General features: G+C 56.9%; 1 protein-coding gene across 4 annotated transcripts in view; it reads right to left on the bottom strand.

The window, feature by feature from the left end:
- Positions 1-1,815: 1,815 nt before the first annotated feature.
- FRMD5 (FERM domain containing 5) overlaps positions 1,816-16,780 on the bottom strand; it is a 104,125-nt gene continuing 89,160 nt past the window's right edge. For 2 of the 4 annotated variants that reach the window (XM_074917144.1, XM_074917145.1), the window contains 9 exons: positions 15,358-15,481; positions 14,301-14,388; positions 11,912-12,000; positions 11,298-11,361; positions 10,596-10,687; positions 8,885-8,959; positions 8,118-8,186; positions 7,839-7,945; positions 1,816-4,835 (listed from right to left, as the gene is read on the bottom strand). In XM_074917144.1, coding sequence (XP_074773245.1) covers positions 4,249-4,835; positions 7,839-7,945; positions 8,118-8,186; positions 8,885-8,959; positions 10,596-10,687; positions 11,298-11,361; positions 11,912-12,000; positions 14,301-14,388; positions 15,358-15,481 — 1,295 coding nt within the window. In that variant the 3' untranslated portion in view covers positions 1,816-4,248. The remainder of the gene's footprint in view (positions 4,836-7,838; positions 7,946-8,117; positions 8,187-8,884; positions 8,960-10,595; positions 10,688-11,297; positions 11,362-11,911; positions 12,001-14,300; positions 14,389-15,357; positions 15,482-16,780) is intronic. The other 2 variants (XR_012634467.1, XM_074917146.1) reach the window with 2 other exon arrangements.

Below are 16,780 nucleotides of genomic sequence, written 5' to 3'. Positions count from 1 at the left end.
ATACCAAAGGTATTTTTCAAAAAAAGAAACCCTGCTGGATCAGTAGGATACTTGCTGTGAGTCTGAGGCACTTTTTAGCAATTTCCATGAGGGACTGTGGGGCGCTGGCTCCCTGCCAGCTTGATGCTCCCTAAGAGCAGAGGTTCTGTGAGGGGATGTCTCAGACAATTCGTGGGGGGTGAGCTCTGCTGAGGAGGGCAATTGGCCATGCCTCTCCTCATCCCTCCTGTTGGTGCCCAGAGTCTGAACGTGCCTCACTGTGTGGGTACAGCCACCAAGAACCTTCTGGAACAGCTACTGTGCAGGTGTCAGGAAGATTATGTAAAGACAACACCCCACGGGTGTCTTTGTTGACCCAACACCTACAGGCCAAGCTGGCTACTTGGCCCTGTGGGATCCTGGTGGGGGATTCCCCATTTCCCACCCCCTCTTCTCTTTCCACTCTCTCTCATAGATTTATGTGAATTGTGATTAGCTGGTTGTTGACAGGTTGTTTGGAAAAGAATCTCATTGCCAAAGTGCCTTTATTCCTCGGTTAGTCATCGGTTGGTTGTTCCAAAGTGCCTTTATGTGCTCCCTGAGGGTCGCTGAAGGTTATCAGTTGATTTGAAGGTTACCGGTGGTTGGTTATCAGTTGGTTGTTCCAAAGTGCCTTTATTCGACCCCTAAAGGTGTCAGTTAATAAAGTTACCAACTAAATTGTTCCTCTGAGTCATTGCTGTGACTGGACCTGCCCTGTGGCTCTGCTGAGCAGAGACCGAGCCACGACTGGCTCTTCCACTGGCGCAGACTCGGGAAATCCAAAAGATTCACACACACCCCCCGTAATCCACCGCGTGGGATGTGACCCCAATCCCTTGGGGCCAGCGGGACTCGGTGTCCCCATCCCTTGGGGCTGGCGTTGTGCCCTTGGCCGGGCCTGTCCCCTCAGCAGGGTGGCTGGTTGCACCCTCCTGTGTCAGGGGGACGGGCTCGGTGCAGGCAGGTGCCACAGGCGTGGTTTGAGGGAAGCTCCATGGTTGTGTGTTGAACTTGGCCTTGGCGCAGTGCTGAGGGTGCTGTGGGCACTGCAGAGGGGTGGTGGGCCTGGCCCCTGTGTGCGGTTGCAGCCTCAGCCCCTCTGAGGAGGAGGGGCTGTGTCCCACCCCACAGCTTGGCAGAGCTCGCCTTGAAAATTGTCACTGGCATGTGTCATGGGTCACTGATGTGTCACATCACATTTCACATGTCACTGATGTGTGTTGTGTCTCACTGACGTGTCAGGTCACATCTCGCATGTCACTGATGAGTGTCATGTCACGTGTCCTGAGTTACTGATGTCCATCATGTGTCCCTGGTGTGTGTCACTGATGTATTGTCACATGTTGTGTCACTCATGTCACTGCTGTGCCATGGGTCAGTGGCACCAGGGCCACCATTAAGGCTGAGAAATGGGGAGAGGCTGTGGCTGTCACAAGCCCCGTCCCCTGCAGGGACCTGCACCCTGCAGGTTGGGTCGGCTTGGATCGTGTAGTCTGGGTGCTGCTGGCTCAGTGCTGCCAGCTGCTGCCAGGACAGGAATCCCCTTACACCCCCATGTTACTCTGGGAGGGAGCCGGGATTTGGTTACTCTCTGGTCCCTGCCGCTGCCGTTAGCTCTGGCCCGCACGTCCCCACCACTGCCTGCACTCACGGGGACACAGAACTCCCGTTTTGGGGCTGCGCCCCCAGGCTGCTTCCTCCTCAAAGGGCAAATCCCTCATGGGTCTCCAGCTAAGATTTTTGCTCAAGTGAAAAACTGGTACCGACACCACAAAGGCTGAATCTCATGCCGACTCTGGTTTTCGTGATATTTAAATATTTATTTAAATTTAAAAATACTTTTCATGGCACCAATGATTTTATGCTAACTAAGATATTGAATATGTAGAAAAAGGTACATTTGGAAGGAAAAGTGTAACTTACAGTATTTGGCACATGAAAGGTTAATTTCTAGATTTTTTTTTTTTTATGAAAACTAAGAAATTCACATTTTCAGGTATTTTACTGTCTACTGCTTAAAGATGCAGTATGCTATTATGAGACTTCTCTGATATAAGAACCTATGGAAACAACGTTTTAATATAAAGACAGGTAAAACTAACAGGTGGTGAAACACAAGACAGAATATGGAACGTACAGGAAAAACATATACAATGAAAAATCACCAGTTCTCATGGTTTTGCAGTATAACGCTGGGTGAAAACTGCAGAGGTAACTAGGTCTGGCATTTATCGCTACGCTAGAGTAAGCCGATGCAAAAGGTTGCCAGGGTGGGTCCTCGGAGGCTGCGCTTGGTTTTGGAGGGAGGGGAGATGTCTCGGGTTCGGGCTGCGCTGTCATGACATGGCGCAGGACACTGGCCGCGAGGAGGAGGGAGCGCTGCATCTTCAACCCGGGGCGAAAAACATCATGTTTGGGACTACCACGCACTGCATAGAAACACCATTAACTACGGGCTGAGGTAGGAACACTACGCTAAGAGTTAATTTTGCTATGTTGCATAAAACAGGATTATCGTGTAAAAATTGATTCCTCGGTCACTCGCGGCGGCTCCTGCCTGCTCAGGAGCCGGGGGCTGGGTGCCAAACCCTCCTCTGCCCCGGTGCTGGCAGCGGCGGCCGCATCCCTGTCCTCGGCACTGAGACACCAGGGCCTGGCTCTTTATTCCCCCCCCAACCCGCCAGGCAGCGCCTGAGCAGGGCCTCTCTCCGTATTGCGGTGACAAACGACCCATCGTGGCGTTGGATTGACCAACGTCATCGCGCGCTCCCACGCCAGGCGCTGGCCGAGGGCTGCGGGAGCTGGGGCGCGTGCCGGGGGGCGGTGGGCTGCTCCGAGACAAGAACACAGAAATCAGGCTTTGTAAAACTGCAGTTATGGCCCCAGCTGACATAAAATCTCTCCCTGAGATGAAATAAAACTCGCTCACCTGTTTTTACCTTTTCTGTTCAGTATGTCCAATGCCTCAACCAAAACTTAACAGAACTGGCTTTTATTGCTCCCTGTGTAAATAGTCGGCGGCTTCCCAGGTAACGAAGGTCCCGGTGGTTGTGTCACAAGTACGACGAGTTGGTTTTATTGATTTTTGCTTAAGAACAGATGGGTCTAATGGCTGTCCATTGGCTTGTTCAATGTCACCTCCACTCCTGTAGTTCTGTCCCTTTCATCTTCGGAGAAGTCACAGAATTAGAGCTCCTTTCTCTATTCCAAAACTAGCAACGGGTTAATCTGGTTTAGGCTTCGGGCTACAAAAGCATTTACTCTTAAACCATTTGCTCTATGCGAACCGCTTGGTACAGCAGCACCACGGTCACCCAATCCATAAAGTAAAAAAAGACTTGATTAGATTTGATAACAAAATAGCATTTTGTTGTTAAAATAGACCTTGAAACAGTCTCTTTTTTTTGTTGTTTTTTTTGTTTTTCGTACAAAATAGTTACAACTTTCGGAGGCTAAAGGTCTTCCTAATAAATCTGACACGGTCACCGCTGGCTGCGTGCCCAGGCTGGGCTGTGGGTGCCCGGCGTGCTCTTGCCTGCCCGTGCTCTCCCTGCCCTCGGGAGCGCCGACACTTCAAGGCTTAGAAAAAAGTGACGAAAGGGCAAGTGGGCGGCGCAAGGCGAGGGCTCCCAGGAGGTGTGGGGAGACGGCTCGCGCACCCGCCTGCGAGCAGGGGGAACCGGGGCGTCCCCTGACAGCATCCCGCCACGCATCGTCACGTAGGAGACTCCAGTTAGTGGGAAGGGGTTTCTGCAAAGCGGTACTTGGAAGGAGGTGGGTGTGCACAGTGGCGGATTTAATAACGTAACAGTACATGAGTGCTTAAATTAATACTCAGTAGCACCATTTCTAAAGCTCCTGCGTAACGCGGCACCGCCAGGACGGGTGCAAGAGTAAAATCAATTCCTCTCTTTGCTTGGTGCTTCCAAAGTCCTACGCGCCTCTGTGAGAATCAAACGGTGAAGTGGTGTTGTGCGGGCTCCAGGGGTGGGAGCAGCGCGGCCGAACACGGGGGGGAGGAGGCCCTGGGGGGGGCTGCTGTGCCCACCACCCTCCTCTTCCTCCCGGAAAGCTGCCGCCTCGCCCGCGCCAGGCTCTGGGGCCGGAAGGGAGGATTTTAGTGTGGGTGTGTGCATGTGCTGAAGGTGCCGTGGCGGGTCCCGCGCGTGGGGGACGGCAGCAGGTCTCTCCCCAGGCCCCCGGCTAGTTACGTGGCGGCTCCTGCCTTCAGGTGTCAATGAGCAGGCTTACCACGGCGCGGACTTTGCAGGCAAACCATCGCCTGAGGGGACAAAAGTATTGGTAATGGAACTGCTCGAACTCAGGGGTCTGGCGGATATCACGGAAAAAGGCAGTGTCAAGGTCGGACTCGGTAAGGACGATCAGGAGGAGGAGCAAAACAAAGAGGAGTCCAACTGTCACAAGGAGCAAACGGAGGACACTTAAAACAAACTTATTCACCTGTTCCGCCTGTGCCGCCCCCAGGCTGCCAGCACCGGGGCAGAGGGCCCGCAGCTCGCCACCCGCCTCCTCCGCCTCGCCCACCACTGGCGTGCCGGCCTCTGACTCCTTCTCCTCCTCGATGCTGCACGGGGCCCCGTTCACCTGCCGCGAGAGCAGCATCAGCTCCAGGCTGTGCTCGGCCACCGGCGTGGGCAGCACGCTGTCGGCCGGGCTGTAGTTCTCATCGGCGATGACGGCCACCCGCTCGCTGCTCTCGGCGCGGCCACTGCGCCCGGGGCCTGTGAAGGCGTCGCCGTGGGAAGATGAGCGCACTGGGGTTGAGTGGGCACTGTCGCGCAGAGACTCCAGGCCTGGGGGGGCAACAGAGGGGGAGAAAAAAAAGAGGGAATGCTCAGTGGTATGGAAAGGGGGTCCTGCATCACCCAGCACTGCCCTTGACGCAGCACAGGTGCCCCGGATTGGTTTTTGTCCCTTGGGGCCGGCAGCTGCAGCCCATGGCAGCTTGTGACTGTGACAGTGATGCTCCAACACCCCTCTGACCTGTCACTGTCACTGACAGCCACAGGCAGGGGCCTGTGCTTGTCGGCAGTCGATCACAAACACGTCCTGGTGCCATAACCGCTCTGAGGTGACAGCCTCGCAATGCCAGCCCCTGCCCGGGGGTAGGTGATGCTGCGAGCAGGCTGCCCCCGCTGCTGGGACAGGGGCAGGAAGCACAGCCATAGCAGCAGTGGCAGCGTGCAAGGATGGGGTGGGGGACAGAAACACCCCCCAAAGCACAAGCTCTCCCCACAGCACCGTGGGAGTCAGCTGAGCCTGCTGCAGCCCTCAAGGCAATCCTCAGGGATTTATCCTTGTGAATTTACCTCCTGTCTGGCACAGCCCTCCCCTCCCCACCCCCCAGCACCCTGAGGAGGTGCAGTGGAGTCCTGGCCACGCCACAGCCACATGTGGGCAGCATGGCCAACCCTGCCAGGGGAGCCCCAGGAGAAGCAGCTGCCCCCAGCCTTGAGGTGAGGAATTAAAATCATGGGGAAAGTGAGGCTGTGTCTGCCTGGCGAGGGGGAGATGACGGAGCAGGTGGGAGATGCGCAGCTCCCCCCAGCAGCCAGGTCTGTGGGGATGCCAGCCCTGAGTCACTGATCTCCTTTCTAGTGATTTGCTAAAAAAATGTTTTACATGCAGGAACAGGAGCTGCATGAGGAGCTGTGTGCCAGCCCACCCCACCACATGCCTTGTCAAGCCAGAGCTACAGCCCAGCTGCCCTCTGTGCTGGGGCGAGGGGACATCTCCCCCCCCAACCCCCCAAATTCCAAGAAACCCCACAAGCGCAGGAATTGTTTCTTGCAGTTTTCACAGTTGTTCTGCCATCACAGTGCCCGGTGACACGGGGAGGTGGTGATGGCCGGGACCCGCGGGTCCCCAGTGCTCCCCCGCAGCCAGGGCTGGATGTTTCCCCCAGCGGGGAGGGCACTGCCAAAGGGTGAAGCGAAGGGCCTGGAGCTTGTCCTGCCTGCATTCCCCGGGGCTTTGCAACCTCTCGCTTGTAAATACTCCCCGGATGCCTCCGGCTCAGCGCAGCTTAACGCAAATGCCACTGCAGGCGCTGGTGGGGCAGCTCCGCCGATGAGCGTGGTGGAGGAGGAAACCTGTGCTCAGCCTGAGAGCTGTTTCCAGTTCGTGTGAACGTCCCCTCGCTGCACTGGCCGTGTCCCAGACGGGGTGGGCACCCCCCGGGGCGACCAGCAGCTCGGCTCCCCAACGGGGGGATCCCCCTGCTCAGCAGTGTCATGAGAGCGCTGCCCCCCGCCCCCCCCCCGCCCCCAACTTCCTCACCACCTGCTTGCTCCACAGGACTGACGCAAAAAGCTGGAGAAACTGGGAACAACTGGGTCCAGCCCCAAAACCGGAGCTGCTTTGTGGTAATAACAACCCCAGGTCCAGCCAGCATGGGAGCCCCCAGCCTGCTCCCTCCCCACGCACCCTGCACCCCACATCCCCCTGAGCTGTGCTCGTGGGGACCCCCCAGGGACACCCCTGCCCAGGAGGAGCCCGGACGCGGCGCAGCCCAGTGGCGCGGTTACCTGGGCCCTGCCGAGCATCGCGGCCGGGAAGCGCCGGGAGGAGTGGCAAAGCCCCCAGCGCCCGGGCCAGCAGCCGTGGCCCCAGGGCCAGCACCCGGACCCTCACTGCCCGGCAGCAGTGGTTGATGAGCCGCAGGTGGACGCTGACTTTGGTTTTAATCTTGATCAGGCACTTCACCATGGCGGCAGCGGGGCTGCAAGGGGACGCAGGGACGGCTGCTCGCCCACCAGTACGGCTGACGCAAGCGGGACTGGCCCTAGGCTCGGGGCTCTATTTTGGGCTCCCGCATTTCCACGGGACCCAGCTGAAGTGAGAGTGAAGAAAAGCAGCTGCCGGGGCAGGGGTGGTGCCGGGAGGCCGTGACACCTCGGGGTAATTTATTGTGGGAGGTTATTTAATGCTCTCGCCGCTTCGCAACGGCACGCGGGGAGGCCGGGAGAGGGTGCTCACATTTAACTGGGCGGCAGAGGTGACCCCGTCTGCAGCTGCCGGGCATGCTCCTGCACCCCCCAGATCAGCGCAGGCGTTGGCCTTGGCCTCCCTTGACGGGCATAAAATCTGTTCCTGCTCCAAGGGACTCATCCCTTCAGGCCGGCAGCATTTCTGCACCCTGCCCTTGCCCGTAGCCCAGGGAGGGGATCGGTGCGGCCATGCCAGGGCAGGGGCCGGTTCTGCAGCCTGTCAGGTGCAGGGCACGACCGCAGGGTGCAGCCACCCCCTCTCCCCATGCTCCTTAACCCACCCCTTATCTTTCCAAACTTCTATGCACCCTCACAGCCAGCCCTGGGACCGGGGGGACCAGCCTCCGCACTGCAGGCTGGCCCGGCAGGCTGGCAAGTTGTTGGCAGTGGCCACTGGCCAGCCAGGAGCAGCTCCCAGCTGGGTGATGTTATTTTTGCAGAGCAGCTTGTTCCTGTGTGTGGCCAGACACTGGCCTGGCAGCTCTCAGCAATGCTCTGCCGAGACCTTGCAGATAATTTAATCTAAATTATCATTGTTGAGAAATTCTCCTCCACTTGCTTCTGCACTGGAAACTTCCTTCCCACCCCCTGCCCTCTCTTTACCTGGGCTCAACTACTGCTGCCAAACTGGCCCTGAGCCACAGGAGCAACATCTGGTGCCATCCAGCCTTGCTGCAAGACCCTGGGGACACAGCAGGGACCCTCAGGGGCTACAAAAATCTGTTTTTTATCTGGGTGTGTGCATGGGCTTTTGGGAGTGTGTACGTGCGTCCGTGTGCGTGTCCCCAGGGCCGCCCCATGCCCTACCTTCCATGATGGAGATGTGCACGGCTCTCCTCCGGGTGCGGGGCACGCTGCTCAGTCGGGGGCCGTGGGTGATGGAGGGGCAGCTCCGGCTTGGCACCAGCCCTGCCCTGGGGACCAGAACGGAGACAGTGTCAGAGCCCTGGGCAGTGCCAGAGTCACAGGCATGTGGCAGCTCTCCTGCTTCAGTCCCTCCACCGCCCTGGGAAGCCGGGTACCGAATGCCATGGGGGTGGGCCCAGCCCCATGGACTGCACCGCGCCGCTGCTGCCGGGCTCTTACCGGTGAATCTCAGGGGGCTCCCTCTTGATCTTGGCACTGGACTCCATCACCTCCTTTGCAACACGGCCACTGCAGGAGGTTCAAGAACAGCAGCCCTCAGGACGTGGGCACTGCACCAGCCAGCCGTGAGCTCCCCCCACTGCACACTGCGCCCCAGCACGGCCTGGCCGCCCCCTGCCCCAGGGGGCCCTCCCTGCGGCTCCAGAGGAAAGCAGAAATATTTGCTGGAAATCGGGGTGATGGAAGAGCAGGGAAAGGCTGGGCTGGCACCTCCACCGCCACATTTTGCTGCTTCTCCTGGCATGAGATACTGTGGGCTCACCTCCTCCTGGGGAGGGGGGGACACACCATGAGCATTGGGCAGCGAGGGATGCGCTGGGGTCTCTTGTCCTGCAGAGATATGAGGTCCTGGGTCCAGACTCTCCCTCACAGGCCAGGGAGGAGCAACACCTCCCAGGAATTTAGGAATTGCTGCATTTCACTCCTTGTTGTTCTCAAAAACCAAACCTCAAAGCCCCACCCCATTCTCTCCCCTCCTCCACGCCTGTCCCTCCAAAAATCTGCAGTTCTGGGGCTGGGGAGGGGGGTCTCGGCTGTGAAACTGGGAAGGGAGCAGTGATGGCAGCGCTGCACCAGGAGGGCCTGGGGTGGCAGGAGGACCCTCAGCAAACCCTCGGGTCTCCACAGCCCCGAGCTGCTCCCTGCAGTACACCTGAAGGAGCAGCCCCAAACACACCCAGTAGCTGCTACTTACTGTCACTATTTACCTGTATCGGAACCGGCTTCCCTTGAAGAACAAGTTGCTGCTGGACACGGTCCGGACCTGGCTCGACTTCTCCAACCTGCGATGGCACCAAGAGCCACGTGAGCATCCTGTGCTGCCGGCCCGGCACTGGGTGCCCGGGCAGGGCACGGCACCGGCACTGCCTCACGGCAAAGCCTTCGCCCAGTTTTCGCATCGGCTTCATCCCCAACAGACCAATCCCCGGCATCGGGGCAGGAGCTGTGTGCTGCTGGCACACGGCAGTGAGAAAAGAGAAGTCCTGGAGATGCCAAACGCCACCAGGGATGAAAGGAGCTACTGGCCGCAGTGGGGTGGCACGGACCCACGGCTGGAGGGGAGCTGCAGCTCCCCCGGGTCCCCCAGTGAGCACCCACGGGGCTGAACCCTCCGGGGGTGCCGTGACAGTGGCAGGGGTGCAGGGACCGGCTGGCCGTGGGGAGAGCTGCCAGCAGGGACAATCCCATCTCCCAAGCCCACGGAGGAGCCCAGCAGCCCCTCAGCCCAGCCCACAGTCCACTCCATTATGCTGTGGTAATTTACTGACATGATTAATCCTTCAAAGATTTGTAAAGCAATATTGCAATTTCATTTCATGTTCATATAATGAGAAATGAAACCTGCTGATTGCAGCTGCTGATTGCAGTATTCCCAAAGAGAATACATCACACACTTTCTCTTGCATCTTGCTGATTAAAATAAAACTAATTACAAAGCATGAAGCAGGCTATTTTTAAGTACAACATGAGCAGGACTGTAAAACCAAACCGTTCCACCTGGCTCCTCCCTGGTTTTCGGCACAGTCCAGCCTGTGACCTCTCCCTTTCTGGCTGACATCCCCATTCACCAAACCAGGGGCAGAAAAGCTGCAAACGAGGGAGCCCAGAACTCCTGGGGAGAGACAACACGTTCCCCTCCTCCCCAGGTGAGATCCCAGCCCAGAGATGCTCCCAAAGCCGGGCAGCGGGTGGGGACAGTCCCTCAAGCCACTGTCCCCAGCTGCCCCGGCTTGTGGCTGCAGCCCAGACTGCTGGTCACCTCCCCAGTCCATTGAATATTTCCCATGAATAATTAACTTGTTCCCAAAGAGCTTAGAAGCAAATTATTTCTGAAAGTTTTTTAGCCTTCTCCAGCATAAGGCAGGCTTTTTGAAAGCACCTGGGGCACTCACTCAGCTTCAGTGGGGATTTTCGTGCAGGATTCAGCTCAAACAGACCCTGCGAAGCCATTTTGAAAATCCACCTTCAAATATTAGGTCAGAAAACACCCTGAGTTTTGCTGCTGTCCATCCTCGCTGCCTCTGGCACCGACCACGCCTGCAGCACCTAAGCAGCCAGCTCCGAGCAAGCAGCCATTAACGCGGAAAATGCTAAAACATGTTGCAGTCAGGACATGTGCCGGTTGCTGGGCATTAAAGGCTGAATCTCCAAACAATTGGTTTTAATCTCTTGATTAAAGGTTTGCTGGGGAGGGATAAGCACAGAGATGGGGGGCAGGAGGGACAAAGCTCGTTGATTTTGGTGGCTGGTGACTTCACCAGGGCCACTGGGACAGGGGTGCCTGTCAGCCAGTGACAGCCCGTGCCTGGGTCCCAGTACCCGGCTGGCGCCATCGGGCGGGTGCTGTGCGGGGCAGTGCCAACCCGCAGGGAGATGCCAACCACCCCCTGACATGTGCTTGCACGGCCCGGCACTCACTTGTAGAAAGCCTGGTTTTCTATCCCGCACTTCCAGAGGTGCTTGCAGGCTTCTGGTGTCGGGGCAAAATAGGTAAGAACAATTTTCTTTTCCTAAAGGAGAAGGACAAGGAGTCGGCAGAGAAGAAGGAAGCAGTGCCCACCCAGAGGCCAGAGCAGTGCCAGCATGGGCAAAGCCTGCTCCAGAGCCGCTCAGGACACAAGGAGAGGTTGGAGCATCAGCTGACATGCTGCGAGGGATGGGCACCAGGGACCTGGCACCCATCTCCTCCACCTTACTGGCCTTTTTAAATATCCACAAACATGTTTTTTAACAAGTCAGGCTGCTGGTCTGTGTGGGAGCCGATTCAGCCAGAGGTTTACAGGCTGATTTCATTAACTGGAGCTGACCCAGCAGGACAGTGGTGACAAGTCACCACAGTAACCCCAAAGGCAGCACGTGGCTGTGGCGGGCAGAGCCCTCAGCATGGCCCTGCCCCGGGCTAACCCAGCATCTGCAGGCTCTAATGCCCACAGCAAGGTGCCAGCAGGAGCGGGGAGGTGATGCCAGTGCTGCCACCGAGCTGCAGCCCCTGTCACTGTGCCCGTGTCCCTGCACCGCAGGAACGGGGTGATGCAGCCGCCTGCCAAGCTCACAGAGAACCTGCTGAAGTAACAACTGCAGCTGCGCTCGGGAAGCCCCACGGGGAGGGAAAGCACTCACCTCCTTCTGGCTGACGTATAAATAGAAAGTCTTTCCTTCGAATTTCATCTTGGTCACCTCATTCCTGAAAGGACACAGACAGGCAGGTGGGCGGCTGCGCAGAGCCCACTGCAGCCCGGCCAAGCACTCACTGGTGCTTTTGGGCAGCCTCGAGCCCCTGTTTTCCATCCCTGGGGTGTGCCACAGGGCTCAGAAACCGGCAGCTGGAAAGGGGGTGCCCTGGGGTGAAGCTGAGGGTCAGTGGGGTGTCCTGGAGGTGCTGGGACCCTGTCACACAGGCACTGGCTGGGTGGCAGTGAGGGACACACTGCCCCAACTCTGAGGTGCAGCAAAGACCAAGGAATAACATGACCAGGTTCAGAGGGGCTGGGGAGGCTTTCGGGGGGCTCAGGCATGGGTACTGGGTGCACTTACTGCCATCCCATAGCAGGCACATCGCCCGGGGAAGGCAGCCAGCGCTGGGATCACCTCGACCATGCGAGCATCCCATGAACACCCTGGGGTGACAGGGGGCACTCGTGGCCCCTGCAATGGGCCCGAGCGAGGGGGAGTGAGCCAAGGGTGCGGCCCCAAGCGAGCAGGGCACCATGGGTGATGCCGCAGCAGGAACTCACCATTTGATGAAGTGAACTCTCTTATTTCCTTGCAGAACCACAAAACCAAAGGGAGTGAAGGCCAAGAACGCCGCGTTCCCCGACACGTCCTGGAAGACAACGGCAACGTCTCATCAACATGTTGCCAAGCTGGCAAAACCCATAGCCCAGCGGCGACCCGCAGTCCCAAAGGCGCTGGCCCTGAGAGATCCCCAGCCCCAGCTCTCCTCGCAGGATGCTCCTGGCAGGTTCCCCCCGAGCCTGGCAGCAATACCTGCAGCCGAGCGATGGGGAGCTTCTCCAGCTGCCGAGGAGAAACTGCAATCCCAGTCCCAGCCCCAGCTGTCCCCGCCGAATAAACAGTGGAGGCAGTGCCCCACCAGCCCTTTCACTAGTAATTAAACAGAAAATGGTAAAAACCCCGTTACACTTGACTCCCTCCGAGCCCTGCACAGCCAGTGTAGCTGGGTGGCATCGAGGCAGTTCAAAACCAGTAATTAGTGTCATGTATGGAGCAAGGCAGCAGTTTAACTTAATCATAACATCTAGACTCCGGGGAAATGATCATTAACTGCACTGGTGTGCAGGGAAAAACAGATATATGCTGAATTTTAAAAGTATTATGAAGCAGTCGTGGCCACTCAGTAATTGTTAGATTCGCCGTGACTTTTATTTGGCCAGCAGACATTCAGGTGGGTTTCAAATGATGCTGAGCTGGAGCGAAGGCGTATGCCAGGCTCCGGATTTCTGGTGCACGGGGCAGGAAAAGCAGGCAAGGAATTTCACAGGGGTGGTTGCAGAAGAGTGATGCCTGTTTGGTGTCTGTGATGTTTCCTCAGGGGAAAGCATGAGATGTCCCATGCCCAGGATCTCCCCAGCTTGGGGGTACAACCTCCTCTGCCCCCAGTTGTGTCTTTCCCTGGTTTAATCAAGAGACAATTTCTCTGCTGTCTGCTTCCCTCCCCGGGATGCTGGATCTTGGTTACTCTGCTGGCACGGCGGAGGGATGGCAGCGAGGCAGCATTATGATAAAATCGCTTCTGAATTTGAGCAGAGAACAAATTTGTTTTCAATCCAGATTAGATCAAAAATCTGTCTTAATCTGTCATGGGTGAGTGGCTAAAAGCAAAGAGCCCTGAACCTCAACCCAGTACCCTGCAAAGCAAGATGTAACTCCCCAAACTCATTGAGTCAGGGACGCAGCAGCTTTGTCTTGCAGAAGAAGTAAGATTTCTGTGCACCTTCAGAGAAACCTGCCCATAGGGAACGCACCAGCCTGGCAGCAGCTCCGGCCCTGGGCTGCCCAAAGCACTTTGGCTCTTTCCCAAATCTCGGAAAACCTTCGGGAAAGGGAGAAGTGGGGTCTCAGCAGAGGGACGTGCCCTCCCAGTGGGTGTGGACCCCCTCACCCCCACACACCCCCCACTCAGCTCGGCCGTGGCTGGGGCTGGTGCTGCAGCTGTGGGCAACAAGCCGGGAGCTCAGAGATTAACAGGGAGCTTGGAGATTAATGGGGTGTCAGTCTGGAACCCACACGGGTCTGGGGTTGCTGCTTTGGGAGGGAGGGAGCTGGGGCTGCGGAGGCTCAACAGGGGCTGGAGATGCTAAATGGGGCACAGGACCCTACGGGGAAATAAGAGCAAAGCACAGACCCCCCCAGCATTGTTCCCAGGGCAGCACGGCCCAATCCAGCCGGCACCTCCTGCCTGGCAACCACTTTGGCAATCGCAGACCACCAGTAAACGGGACCCCCTCTGCCCAGGCCACGTGTATTTACCACAATTGTGTATTTACATGACATAGTTCGGTTAGAAGCCCCAGGGGACCACAGAGCAGACACCGCCCTTAGAGTAAAATTCTCCCTTTGCTTTGCATCCTGCATCCATCTGCATGTGATGGGGTTATAAGGGACAGAGAACCACACGCAATGACATCTACAGTCAATAAAAAGCATTTCAAACAGAAAACTGGATTACTGGCCCAGAAAGAGCAGAGCAATAGACTGTCTGTGGCAGATGAATGCTTGCTGGTTTCTCAGACACATTACTGACCTTGTTACTGCCTCCAAATTACAGGGTTTAGGTAGAAGACGATCGGCCACTGTCTTTTATAGCTGTCTGCATGTGAAAATGCTTTCTGACAGCTTCCCTAAATGCCTTGGGGAAGGATTTCAGAGTCTTCGCCCTCCCAGCTCCCCTCCATGCACACACACACACCTGGGGCTGGGTTCTGAGGCTGGAGAGGACTGATGGCTCCAGCACATCCCACCCACCATGGCTCTGCCAGCGCAAAAACCCGCTGCGTGTGGCAAATGGCCATGCTCGGGACCAGCTACTGGCACCTCTGCAGCTTGTTACTGGCTGAAGTGGGAAATCCAACGCAAGGAACAGTGTTACAAAAATTGTTTTACCTTGCAAGGGTGTGGGTCAACCCCATAGGTCTCCAGAGTCTGGGCTTTCCTGAGGAAATTCAGCTCTGAAGTAGCTGGTGTCTGCCCACTACAGGAGGGAGAAAAAAGAATATTCCATGGAAGATGCGAAGGTGAAAGTCAGCTCTTGGCTACAGGGTTTCTGTTAATGACAAGAGGCTTCAGTTGTGGCCTGTTCCCCTTACAGTTGTCAGTGCAATCAACCTGCAGTGGGAGACTTGCACTGAAACGCAGCCTTCCTTCCCCTGCCAAACTAATCTAGCAGGAGATACGCCGAACCAGCAGGACTAGGAAGGACCAAACTTCAGGAGCATCTGCAAAATTGAGGGCTGAATTGCCTAGAGGCGGCGCAAGCATTTCTTCTGGGAAACGGGAGCTTGACGGGCAGAAGGCGGCAGCCCCCAGCACGTGAGGGCACGGCTCAGCTGGGTTTCTGGGAGGTTAAAACCTCACTGGCCGACCCGTTGGGGCTTTACTGATGGTCTCTCACACCTTGTGTCCCCAGAGCAGGGTGAAGACAGGAGGGGAGATGGCAGGAAGTGGGGGACAGAGGGTCCCCATCCTGCCAGGAAGACCAGAGACACCCCCCCCTGGTTGTGCTGGCTGAGCCAACAGCAAGAAGCAGGAGAAACCCCTTGGCCCTCCCTGGGGCAGGAAGGATTGGGACTGATTTTGCCGCATTGCTGGTGTATTTTTTTATTTGTCTGCGCTCTCCGCGGCTTGTCCTTGGCCGCTTGATGACGTTTTCCTTTCAGCAAGCAGAGGTTTGGCGGGACACAGCAGCTCCTCTCGCAGGGTGATTTGTTGTGATGCTTCTACACCATCAACGACCTGCTTTCCTAAAGCTCTGCTCTGCGTTTTTGCTGTTACCAACACTGCCAGGAGCACCACTGGCTCTCGGCAGGATCTGACACACAAGAACAGTGAGTGCTCATCCCATGGTATGACTGAAAATCCCAAACAGGGATAAAAATCAGTCGAGCATCAGTAATCCCTCCAGCAGCTGACACTCCCGCTCAGCGAAGCTGCCCGGCCATACCTCAGCTCTGACTTGTGAATCTCCGCAATTTTCCTCTCCAGCTTCTCTGAGTGTTTGGGGAAGAACTGGAACTTGGAGCTGTAGCCTTCCGGGTGCTTCCCTGGGTCATAATCCCCAATCTCAGCTGGGGGGAGACAGAACCTGTCAGGAACAGCAGCACAACCCAGACCATGGTGTGTGTCCCCATCCCAGCAGCATCCCAGGAAGCTGCTGCAGCCCGGCAGTGCTTCCCAGCAGGAGGGATCATTAGCTGCATTAAATGAATTTCACTGTTTGCTTGGGAGTCACCCGGCAGCAGGTGGTCACTGTCCCAAATTTATTAATTCCTCAACCTATTTGCAAAGAACCTCCCGGGAGCTGCACTGGGTCTGTCAGTGGCAGTCCTGGGGTGATCGGCCCTGAGCATCCCTGGGGGCACCCCCGGCCCCCACCTGGATCCCAGCTGGGAACAGGGTGGCGAGTGAATTCTGCTCCCAACTGCATCTTGAACAAATACAACTAGTTGGAAATCCATAAAATGACATTGAGAGAAGCTCCTTTTCCTCTTTTATTCCCAGGCAGCGGGGCAGGGGGCTGCCTGCAGCAGCGGTGGGCAGGGATTGATCCCTGCCTGGAAAAAACGCTTCAAGCCTGGGCAAGCTGCATGCACAGTGATGGCAGCTCTGTCCTGAAACCAGGGTGCAGAAACGCCCAAGACACTGATTTCTGAGCTGAGCCCTGCTCTGTCTTTGGCGCGGGCTGACACAGCTCCGCTCCCCCTCCCCGCACCCCGCGGGAGCTGGCAGCGATCGGATCGTCTCTGGCATCTCACTGTCGCAGGGCTCTGTAGCAGGTGTCTCCTGCCGGGATTTACAGGAATCCGGCAGCCGACCACCATGGGGGATGAAAGGACCTTGCTCTGATTTAATTCCCTCCAGCCTCAGGTCCTAAGACGTTACATTAATTTTTATGATTCCTGCTTAAAATACTAAAAGGGGGGAAACACACCAGCACTGTTAAATAACTGAAAAACGCTTTGGAGCTGAAATTTGACTTTTTCGGTTGCTGGGCTGAATCTCCTCAGCTCCTCCCACCGCAGAGAGGGGCCCTGGCTTCGCGCCAAGCCCAGCACCCTTGGGTGGAGGACCCCACTTTCTCGGCTGGCATCACAGTGCTGACGGCATGTCATTGTGCTTTCCCGCCATGCCAGCACCTCCCAGCTCTTCCAAACACCCTGATGGCCCTCGCTGAGCACCTGTGTGTTCCCCCACACCGAGCAGATACTGGCCACCTCTGTGCTGTTGGTGCCAGGGGCAGCAGAGGCAAGAGCAAGCAGAGCCATGCGGGCAGGAAAGTAGTCAGGAGGGCACATCAGGGCAAGGGGTTTCCTGAGTTTTTTTCCACCTCCTGCTCCAAACCCCACCAGTGCCTCTGCAGCTTGCTA

This window comes from Athene noctua, chromosome 13, assembly GCF_965140245.1.
Source record: "Athene noctua chromosome 13, bAthNoc1.hap1.1, whole genome shotgun sequence".
Taxonomy (NCBI): Eukaryota; Metazoa; Chordata; class Aves; order Strigiformes; family Strigidae; genus Athene; species Athene noctua.
The sequence above is the reverse complement of the archived record's forward strand: the minus strand, read 5'-3'. Positions and strand labels throughout refer to the sequence as shown.